At 43.1% G+C, this 10,740-nt stretch overlaps 1 protein-coding gene and 1 long non-coding RNA gene across 8 annotated transcripts in view; one reads left to right on the top strand and one right to left on the bottom strand.

Annotated features, from left to right (window-relative positions):
- The window catches only part of PUSL1 (pseudouridylate synthase like 1), a 47,578-nt gene that overhangs the window by 1,985 nt on the left and 34,853 nt on the right, over positions 1-10,740 (bottom strand). Inside the window, exons 7-9 of one of the 7 annotated variants that reach the window (XR_003254885.1) lie at positions 8,500-8,662; positions 8,125-8,280; positions 6,857-7,009 (exon numbers count right to left, since the gene is read on the bottom strand). Coding sequence is in view for 6 of the 7 variants with exons in the window: in XM_026074128.1 (XP_025929913.1) it covers positions 12-1,285; positions 4,546-4,570 (1,299 nt within the window). In the remaining variant the exon portion in view is untranslated. Of the gene's footprint in view, position 1; positions 1,286-4,545; positions 5,699-6,856; positions 7,010-8,124; positions 8,281-8,499; positions 8,663-10,740 lie in introns of those variants that run through there. The other 6 variants (XM_026074128.1, XM_026074133.1, XM_026074132.1 and 3 more) reach the window with 6 other exon arrangements.
- On the top strand, positions 640-4,538 carry LOC112970112. The gene is made up of 2 exons (XR_003254886.1): positions 640-711; positions 1,574-4,538. It is a non-coding gene; the product is annotated as an uncharacterized LOC112970112 (long non-coding RNA).

Here is a 10,740-nt window from a genome sequence, read left to right as displayed (position 1 = left end):
CTTTAAGTAGGTCAGTTGATTCCATCTCCGTGGTTTTTATTTCCATGTCTCTGTTCTAGTTTATAAAAGTAAGTGTAAGAGTAGTCCCCGAATTTCTGGTCACAGATTGTGTACACTATTTTAGACCTGAATCTGAGCTTGAAGTTGAAGTGCCATTGTTTACTGGAAGAGGTGAAGTAGTACAAGAGTGGGTTGAAGCAACAGTTAAAACTGACCAGAGCTAAGGTGACCCTTCGCATTTTGTAGATCAAATTGGTAAACGGCTCATTCTGGATGACCTGGATTCTCATTAAAAAGTGGAGCAAGTGAGTGAGATGATACGGGAGAAAGCAGAAGGTGCAAATGAACAAGACGATGTAGATAGTGCGCAGGGCTTTCCTCTTGCGAATGCTGTGTTTGATCTGGGAGATCCTCTTGGCAATGAGAGGGTAGGTGATCAGAATGATGGAAAATGGGATCACAAAACCAAAAACTAAGGCCAGGATGTTGTAAGATGCCATGCGATAAGTCCAGCTACTGGTAGCAAAGTTCTCAAAACATGCTGTTTTGTTCCCTACATCGTTGTGAAGGGGACCTCCAAGGATGAGTGGAACCATGACACTTACAGCTACCATCCAAAGGATTGTGACCACCATCACATAATGAGTGACTTTGATCTGGATGTATGTGAAGGGGTGCAACACTGCAATGTAACGATCGACACAAATGCAGGTGAAAAAGGCAATGCTTAGATAGATGTTGATATAGTACAAAGTCCCAGTTAGCCTACAAGCCATGTCACCAAAGATCCAATTGTTCTGATTCAGGTGGTAATGAATTTTAAAAGGCAACACACAAACAAACAGGGTGTCTACCATGGCCAGGTTAATCATGTATACGTAGGAATGAGAGATGTGCTTTACTTTGCAGGACAAGAGGTACAGAGCTAAGACATTTTCTGTTAGTCCCAGCACAAAGACAATGCTGTAGATGACAGTAAAGAGGGGATACTGGAAGTCTGCTTCCAAGTTGAAATCTGAACTGGCATTGGCAACTGTCTCATTGGAGATTCCTTCAGTCCAGAAAGTATCTGCCATGATTTCTGTTGCAGGAGGACTGTAGGGATATCCAACATGGGATACAAGTCTTAAAATGCCCCTTACCTCATAAGGTCCTTGAGTTTTGGGATTTACTTCATCTCTCAAGTGGTTAACTGCTAAAGCTATACAAATCTCTGATGTTAAGTCTGATGAAATCTGTGATTCTGACTTCTGTGCTTGGTAAAGGTAGATGGAGAGCAGTGTGGCTGAAAGGAAGAATGAATCACTTACTTAAACACATGAGCTTTTGAAGTTTAGCAGCAGCTAGATTATATACCAGCATTTAACAACCAGCGCAAGATGACAATATTAAATTAACAAAAGTAGCAAAAATAAAGGGCATAGAAACATTTGCCTTTTGCCAAAAATATATGTAGAATGTTACAGCTGTGGCTAAGGACAGGCAAGCAATTGAAGTAGCACCAGACAACTCCAGCAGTGATATACAGAACATGACCTCTGCAGGTTCTGTAATTCATTTCTCTCCTTCCTAGGTGCTACCAGTGCTCCTGTATCATTTCTGAGAAATACTTGTTATTAACCTTTCCTTAAAAACTTCCAGTGATTGATAGATTTTTGCAGTCTTCCCAAGAAAAAGGAAATCAGTAGTGGCATGAAAGCAGGACTGCTTTTTCTGTTACTCCAGTATGACTGAACTGCTGTAACCTTGCTGCTGCAGTTTTATAAATAACGTGGGAAATCATCCTGTTACAATTAAGAAATGGTATTTAAAGCACAAAACTGAAACAGGTAGTTGGCATCAAGACCAAGCTGTTAACCAAGTCAAAGAGAAGCAGCACAAGGAGGAGGAGTCTAGGCTGAATTGTCAATACTGTAGACATCAACAGCTGTAACATAACAGTAACTGAAAGGATTTGGCACTTTGGACAAGATGTGCCACATCTCTTACAGCAAACATTCATTTGCAGGGAAGTATGTGATATAGGATTACAGTCTTGGGTCATCATAAGACCTGATAACAAGCACACAGAGAATGCAAGAGAGCAAGTTTTCCCCTCTTCCCACATACCATTTTATACCTCACTCGAAGTTCATATACAGTGGCATTTTGGGGTAAGCTGTTGTGTGAATTTACAGCACCCTAAAACTACTCTGCACCAACCCCAAGGACAGGTGCTTTGCAGAGGAAAACATCACCCATCTCACTCAATTACAAAGGGAGCCTAAAGGACTAGTTTATGAGAGAAAAAGAGGCACTACACAAGCAGGACACCTTTTACTTAGGTCACCCACATCATGTAAGCAATAAACCGCATTCCAGCACTCTGTTTCCCGTCATCAACTACAAAAGAAATCTAAAGAACTAATCCAAACAGACACCTAAATAGAAGCCCTACATAGAGTGGAAAAATTAATCCCACCTACAGCATGTATGAAGCTCCTGAAGTTGAGCTGTTGAAAGCAGAAAAAATAAAGGTTGTCTATAGGTACTTTCCAAAGGAAACTCTGAAATCACACTTCCTCCTCCTCCTCCTGGTAGTTGTTTATCTAACTAGTTAAAAGCACCCAAGATTATAAATGGACGATTAGACAGGCAAAATGGTTTCACTCTAGGTAGGCAAACGTATTCATCTGCTTATATGGGTTTTTCACCTAATAGCAAGAGATATGTGCACATGTATATGCAGGAAAATTAATATAAAATTACATGTGCTAAGCCACAACTTCAAGAAGCACAGAACTTGAAACAACCATTATCTCAGAATTTTGCTAGAGCAAGAGCTATCAAACATGTATCTTTTTTAGGTTCAAAGAATAGTGTTACAACTGGGGAAAAATACAGCAGAGGTTTGTAAAATCATCAACAGGACAGGACAGACAAAGGGGACTGATTAGCCAATGTTTCCCACAAGGCAAGCACAGTAAGGACATCCATAGACATTATCAGGTAGCAGCTCCACGACAAGCAAAAAGACTTTTTCCAAATAGCAMATAGTTACATTGTGGAGGTATCTGTCCCAAGATTTTACAGAAGCTAGAGACAACAAGAGTTTCTGTATGCTTACACTGACTCTGACCTCTGTGGGATGGCACAGTCAGTCTGCTAAAGGACAGCCTAAAGCTAATTCCACTCACATACCACGTAGTATGGTTGCAAGGCTTTTGCCAAGCAAGGCACAGGAGCTGCTTGCATCACACTACTACACTAATATTATTACTTACAGCATCTGTAGTCTGACAGAGCTGCCCAGTTCCCTTCCCCTCTGAAGGAGGATCCCAAATTAGGTCTTGCATGCTTAGAATAAGCAGTGGGCCCCTCTGATACCTCAGTTACAGGAAAGTAATGGTTGAAGCTTGTCACAGAGATGCTTGTACCCACCAGCAGTAGTTGTACCTAGATATACCCCATCAAGTAACATGAACACATTTAAGCTTAACTACAGCGTAAGTAAAAAATAGTAAAAGGGGGGGGGGGGGAAAATCAGTGACATTAAGTATTTCAGAAGTAGGCCTCCTGCCAATTTCCAAACAGTTAAATTAGCACTTCAGGACCCCAGCATGTGCATTGATCCGTTTTAAAATATTTTCATTCTCTATAAGAGAAGTAATAAAAGCAACACAATTTAGGGCTAGACGTGAATCTTCCAAGCATATAGTCCATTTCATCTCTGTAATAATGTACCATTCATTTATCTACTACTTTAAAAATGAGGAGTCCTACCAGATTCCAAATCCAGAATTGCTTGCCCAGTGGGATTCCACTGGATTTTGTGTTCATTAAATTAGTAGAAACATTTTTATATAAAACCAGCTGTTTGTCTTTGAACTCTGGGTCAAGCATGAGGTTCTTCTGGTTTTGGTTTTAAAGCATCACTGTCAAACAATCAGAAAGACAGAACTCCCCATGTAACAGAAGTCCAAATTGCATCAACTGAAAAGAATTAGTAATGCAACAATGTAAAAGAAAAAAAATGTTAAGTACCCCTTGATGAGAGATGATAACATTCAAGCATTAACAACAGCCACTGAAAAACTAATGCAGGCTAGGAGTTTGTACAGAAGTTCTCCACTGACAGTATGTTTAAGTAAGGAGTGTGTTATCTTAATATCATAATGTGTCTGCTGGATTATTTTTAACCTGTTGTTCTGGGATTTAAAACAAACCAACCAACCAACACTACTTCGTGCTAGTTGCAAAGTTTGCCAGTGACCACCACTTCTAGGCTACTGTCTGGATAGCTGTATCTGGATTGCTTATTTACTGGATTTGAGAATAAGCCCATAAGCATGATAGGTTTTGGGTGTTATCAGAAGTCAAAAAACATTAGCAAAAAACTCAATAGCAAATACTTCTGTACTGTATCTATGAAAAAAAGCTCCACTATCTAGGCCTGCACTAGGAGATGGCTTGATCAACATCTGAACAATATTGGTCACGATTTGGTTCAGCTTTTTGCACTGTAAAGGCTCATAATAAATTTAGTTAGACAGAAAGTTAACTTACCGCATCTCAGGTCATCATCTCTCATGTGAAAGCAGCAAACGAGTACACTAGTCTCACCAAAGACTTCACAAACATGAGGTTATACTGCATAGAAACTGTCTTGCAAGACACACTGCCACATTGCTTTACAGAGAGAAACCACAGGAAGTGAATATGAAAAGCCAGCGCTTGGATCCAAGACAGAGCAGTTGCCCCTGCTAGTGAAGCGTTCCTCTTGTGGAACTGGGGTGACAGTACAGCACGCAGCCAGCCCTGATGCATGCTTTAGTTCTCTCAATGCTCCTACCAAAAGGTACCACCCTTGATCACCTCCAGTCTGCCCTGCTCTCCAGCCCCAGCAGTCTGCAGAGCAAAGCCAGCCTCTTCTGAACCAGGTTACTAGCACTTCAGTCTGACTGAGAGACTTTGAAATGGGCCTGTAGCTGCACTCACACTTCCCCTCAAAGGGGGGGAAAAGCAAGAGTTAGCAAGCTGCCATTCCCTTTCAGACAAACCACCGTCTAAAAAAAAACATATGGGCATGTTAGGTTTGGAATCTGGACAGAGAAGCCCTGTTGCTTGTGCTGTACAGCTCTGCGGCATGTAACTATTCTGAAACATCCCTACCTCTAGGTACTTATCTAGTGAGGCCTTATCTGGAAAAACACTAACAGTTTCCACCTAAGCAACACAGCAGCTTCAGCTTTCCTTTTCTGTGGTAGAGACTTGGGACTCCTCCAAAGTTCTATCATCATCTCTGGGAATTTGACCCTGAAGAAATAAACCAGGTAGGAGTCAGTCTGCTCTGTAGGAAGGGAGTAAGCAGAAGTGTCTTACCTTTCCTTCGCAGGCTGTCAAAAGGCAAACTTTTGGCAAACCTACCTGTAATGGAGTGGGGAGGAGATGCATCACTTCCTCACCAGAGGATACCTAAAAATGGACTGTCCTGTTCTGTATCAGAAGGAATCACTAACTCGGTCCCCACAGCCAAAGGCAAGGGTGCCTTAACAGAGGTCAGAAAGAGCTGCTGCCTCTCACCCCAGCCTTGCCTTGTGCTCTCCACCATGCAAGCAGAGAGTGGACACTGCACAATCTTTCAGCAGGCTATTAAGATTCTTCCATTATTTATCCGAATGGGATAGTCTGTATCCAAATTGCCATAGAACAAAGAATGTCCTCTTACCAGCTCAAGGAGACTTTCTGCTCTGCCAAACTGTTTGGCTTTTTCTGTAATTCTGCTCCTCCTCTCACAGACAAAGGGGAAATTAATAATGGTGGTACCAGGCATCTCAGCTGCACATTGCTTCTGCTATGGGAGAGCTGGACAATCAACAGTGTTTCAGGCAAGCCTTGTTTCTTCTGGGAAAGGCAGAAGTCAAAATTTGCACCCTCTTTCCTGTAACCTGGCATTCTCAGAATAATTTTACAACCAAAACAGACAGAGATTCTGGTGTCATTCATAAGAAAAAACACAAATTATCCAATGCTTATTTTGTCACTTGGGCAAACAGGCAAAACTTGAGATCAAAGAGTAGTTTTTAAAAAAAGTTCTCTCTGCTCCTTGCTATGCACTAAAATTCACAGCCCTTGAACTCTACCTGGACTCTATCATCTATCTGATGGACTCTACCATGCTCTGCAGTACTACCACACCACTGCCAACTATGGAAGAGCAAAATGAGGCAACAAGCAAATCAGAGCCCAGCAACAGCCTGGCAGCCTTCTTCTGGCTCCACTACTGAGAGTGCTTCATTTCATCATTAGGCTGACTCATTCATATAGCTGTTCCTGTGTTATTAGCCCAGGCTRGGATTATTAACCTTGGGTAGAGAGCCCTGTTCCTGTAAAAGATGAAATAGGGTTTAAGTGAAATCAAAGGAACTTTGCTCTGCAACATGGCGTGTCCTAACAGTAACAGACTGCTTTTTACCCGGGGCAGGATAATGTATGAGCTGCTACAGTTTGGAGAGAGAGTGACTGTTGAGAGGAAATGGCAAGTACTTTTAAGGCTGTTTCTGTAAGTCACCGCATTAAATAGCAACAGTTGTCCCTTCTGCTGTGCTGCACAAAGGCAGGGTTACAGAGGAAAGAGGCAGAAAGGAAATGCTACATTTTCTCTCATTCTAAGTATCTACCTGCTCACCTCTGCAAATGAAACAAAACAAAAAACCCCAAACTCTCCTCCTTTCTCTTCCTGTTTGAGAGTGATAGTCCTGCACCAGACTATATATAGAAAAAAAATTACAGTGCAGACATCTGAAAGCAGCATCAAGTTGTTCTTCCTTTCCCCTTGGCAGTCTCAGAGGGCAAGAACAAATGATGGGAAGATGCCTACAGTCACAGTGAATGATGTTTATTGAGACAATCCCAAATATTGTGCAAAGAGCACTCTGCAAACTTCCATTACATATCCACAACAGTCCTTTCAGGCCTGGCTGTGTCTCACAGAGCTGCTATTCTCCTGCGATCATCGTTGTCTCCAAGTCTGAGAGAGAAAAGGGAAAACATTGATTTAGGGAAAAGAATGGCAGCAAGACCACCTGAAAGCACTTAAAATCCATGGTCTTCATTTCCTGCCTGTACTGCCTCCCTACTCGCACGGACAACTCCAGTCAGCTCCAGCCAGCATTATTAGGAGAAGCACTACTGAAGAGGGCCAAAACCAGCAAGCAGCAGCTGCCCCTTCAAGGCCCAGCCAAGTGCTCTGCAGCCCAAGGAGTTTGAACGCAATACTCTGTGGCTTCCTTTTGCCTTCTGCCCGACCTAAGCCCCAGTGTGTGTACTGCTGCTGCAGGAGGGAGCATGCTCCAAGCCCACCCCTAGGTCTGTGCTCTGCCTGGGAGAGAGCAACCTGAGAAAGGCGGGAAAAAGCAGTGGGAAGTCCCTTGTACCCACATTTCATGGACACTGGATTAGTCAGAGGCTAAAAAAGAAACGAGACATCTGTAGAGAGAGGAAGTGATTACAGGAAGGATTACTACAAAGACAAAGCAGACAGGAACTGGACTATTGAAACCTGATGGCATCCCTCCTTCAGCTTTACAGCAGGAGAAATGCAATGTAGTCCCATGCTAGATATGATATTCAATTCTCTTAAACAAGAGAGGGGACTGTCTTTCTATTGCTAAAGTAGATGTTAGTGTTACGAGAGCCAGAAAATAATTTGATGTCTCTCTCTCTCTTTTGCAGATTATTGCTAATCTCATCAAAAGCAAGTGAGCATGTTTATTGCTATAATTTTTATTTATTCTCTTTAATGAGACACTAACACAGACGCTGTGTTTGATTTACAGTCAAGGGTGTCCTTGTCCCATCAAGACAGCATTTCTCACATTTTGCCTGCATTAAATTTTTTGCAATATTGAATACCTGCTACCCCTAGCAGGAATATCAAACGTTTTTTACATTCATTTATGATGATCTGCAAATTTGTCCATTTTTTTTAAAGCTAACAAACTTAGTTTAGCAGCATCTGATATAAACTGTTTAAAACAGCCACCATATAAGCAAAGGGATGGATCGGGTCTCTGTCCTCTGGTGTTTGCAACCCTGTCACGTGGATATAAAATCCAAGGGAGAGGTGAATGAACAGAAACCAACCTGTAGACACCCAGATACCACAGAAGATTTGGTCTTGCCACATGGCCAGGGACAGAACAAGGCTTTATGATTTGAATTTAAAGCATATTTCACTTGAGATCTCAAAGTCAATGTCAACATGCCTTCTCTTCTACTACGCTGCAAGTAAGAGGAAATCTGCTGGGAAACAAGCACACAATTATTCCATAGTGAATGGCTCTAAAGAACTCTAGGGCTGGGGGCACTCACTACGATGTGGGTGTCAATAGACAAAGCCGCGAGTGACAGGTCAGATAGCACAAAAGGAAAGATCGTGGATGTTACTGCTCCCTTCAGTATCAGATCCGACTCCCACAGAAGAAAAATTACCATCTGCAATCCCTTGCATTCACCTACCTGCTTCATTATATTCTACAGATTTTAGAAAGAGTCCAGATGGTGGAGCCATAGCATGAGGTGGAAAAGCCCGTGAATCTTTTATTTCCAATAACTCCTTTATATGACGAGGTGTTAACTTCCCCTGGCCAACTGCAACTAGAGCCCCAACCATTCTTCGGACCTGGAAAGACAGATAACACAGCTTAGGCACTGCCCTTGTAAAACTTAACAGATGCAAAAATTCTGTCCAGAGTGCTGCACTTCTTTACATCAGCAGTACCTTGTGCTGTTTAACAGCCCACAGTTACTACTCACGATGAGTCAAGCTAGAAGCCCAATTAGAGAGGTTAGTGCCTGTCACTTGGGAAAAAATGGTATCACCTTGATTTCTTAATATGAGCCTAGGGAGTCCAATATGTTCTGCTGCTGGATACAGATATTAAACCAACAGTTCTCAGCCTAATTACCAGGGTTCCTCTCCTGATTGTTCCCAGTCCAGATTTTCCCAACATAAAGAATGCTTTGGCCCTTGCTTTAGATGCCACTGATGTATACCAGCTTGTGGCACAGACCTACCCATCAGGGCCAAGCCAGTCCAGGCTGCCCACATATGCRTTTGGTATCATATATCTCCAGGGAACATTTTCAGTGCTTACTTCATGTCTTCAAAAAGATCCTGTTCCCTCAGCCCCCCTAACATGCCCCAGCAAACACAGTCACCCCACACCCTGCGGAGGAAATGGGTTCTTCCCAGTTTGAGCAGGGCTTGTGGGGGGTGTCTAGGTTCTGTCCTGATCAGGGTGATATGACAACACAGAGCAGCTGAGCTTGTCTGCAACATCTTCTTGTGACCAAAGTTGGCAACAGGAGAGGGAAAGCAACAGGCAAAATTATCCTGCTTCCTTTATGTCTTCCTTCCCTGCAACTAGAGAGACTAGTAAGAGTGAGATGAGGACCTGCACACAGTGATCTCTAGCTACCCACTGTTGCCTTGGAGCAAGGCTTGTTCTCAACACATGTGGGAAGAAAGCTGAGCAGAGGTGGTTTCTGTTTTAGAAGGAACAGCAGCACCCACACATCCCTTTATGGCAGGAAGCTCAACACGCCTGCCAGGGGAGCTGGACTCACAGGCTCTTATTACATAAGCAACACTGTTTCCAGGTGGGGGACAACGCGGGGGCTTTTTTCTCTCTCAGAAAGCCAAAAAAGTAAGAGGAAGAAGTCCCAAGCGAGACAGTCCAGGAGACAACACCCCCACAAGTCAGAAAACTGGGATTTCAAACATCTTCTCTGCTTGTTGCACCTTCCTTTCCCTCCCCCCACACTCAGCAGCTCAAGGAAAGCTAGACCTTGTCCCAGTGCCACCACCAAAGTGAACGGGCTTGTACAGACAGTCCTCTCATGAGAAACACCTCTCTTGAGGGGGAAAGAAACAGCACAAACCAAGGAACTTCCAACCAGCTTGATGGTGCCCAGCTAGGTGAAAGCTGAATTCCCTCCCGGAAGCTGCCAGCATTTTGCTTGTGCTTGTCTGTACTCATTTTGGTAGGAGAGCTCACAGAGCCTATGGGAACATGCCACAGATTCACTGAATCCAAGTCTGATTTGACAGAGTAGCCACACTGAAACTCAACCCTTGTCATGGCATTTGATTGGGCTGATCCCAAGCCACTGCACTTTCACAATTTTCTAGTTACTTTTCTCTGCCCCCACTGGACAAACGGCCCCCCAGTCTCAAATTTTACAAGCAACAGCAATACCAGGCCCACGTGAAGAAAACTGGTCAGGCAGACACTTGTCCTGCCCAGTTCATCTCCTTGTGATGCTGTGAGAACACATCCCTACCTGTGCAGATGTGATCAGTCATGCCTGCATAGGAGGCTGGTGGTTAACATTTGGCCTAAATAAACATTTATTCTATTTACATCTTTTTTTTTTGGGGGGGGGGGAAGGAAACAAAGCCCTCCAAAGACTTGAATGTAGTGCTGTAATGAAGTAGTGGTCCAAGTTTCCCAACCATTAACATTTACAAAAGAGTAAGTCAAGGTCCACTAAGCAACCAGTTAGGTTTATCATTGTTAAAACAGAAAGGTCCAACAAGAGGAGATGAATTTATCTGAAGACAAGCACTGCCTCTCCCTATCTTCTCCTAAACTGCACTATGGAGTGTCAAAAGCTTACCTTTAAGCAATTTTGATGGCACAGAGAAGAACCACAGGTCCTTGACACATGTTGTTTTATCTATCCCTCACTAGAGGT

This window comes from Apteryx rowi, unplaced genomic scaffold (genome assembly GCF_003343035.1).
Source record: "Apteryx rowi isolate R43461 unplaced genomic scaffold, aptRow1 scaffold_38, whole genome shotgun sequence".
NCBI lineage: Eukaryota > Metazoa > Chordata > Aves > Apterygiformes > Apterygidae > Apteryx > Apteryx rowi.
Note: the sequence above shows the minus strand (reverse complement) of the source record. Positions and strands in the feature narration are given on the sequence as shown.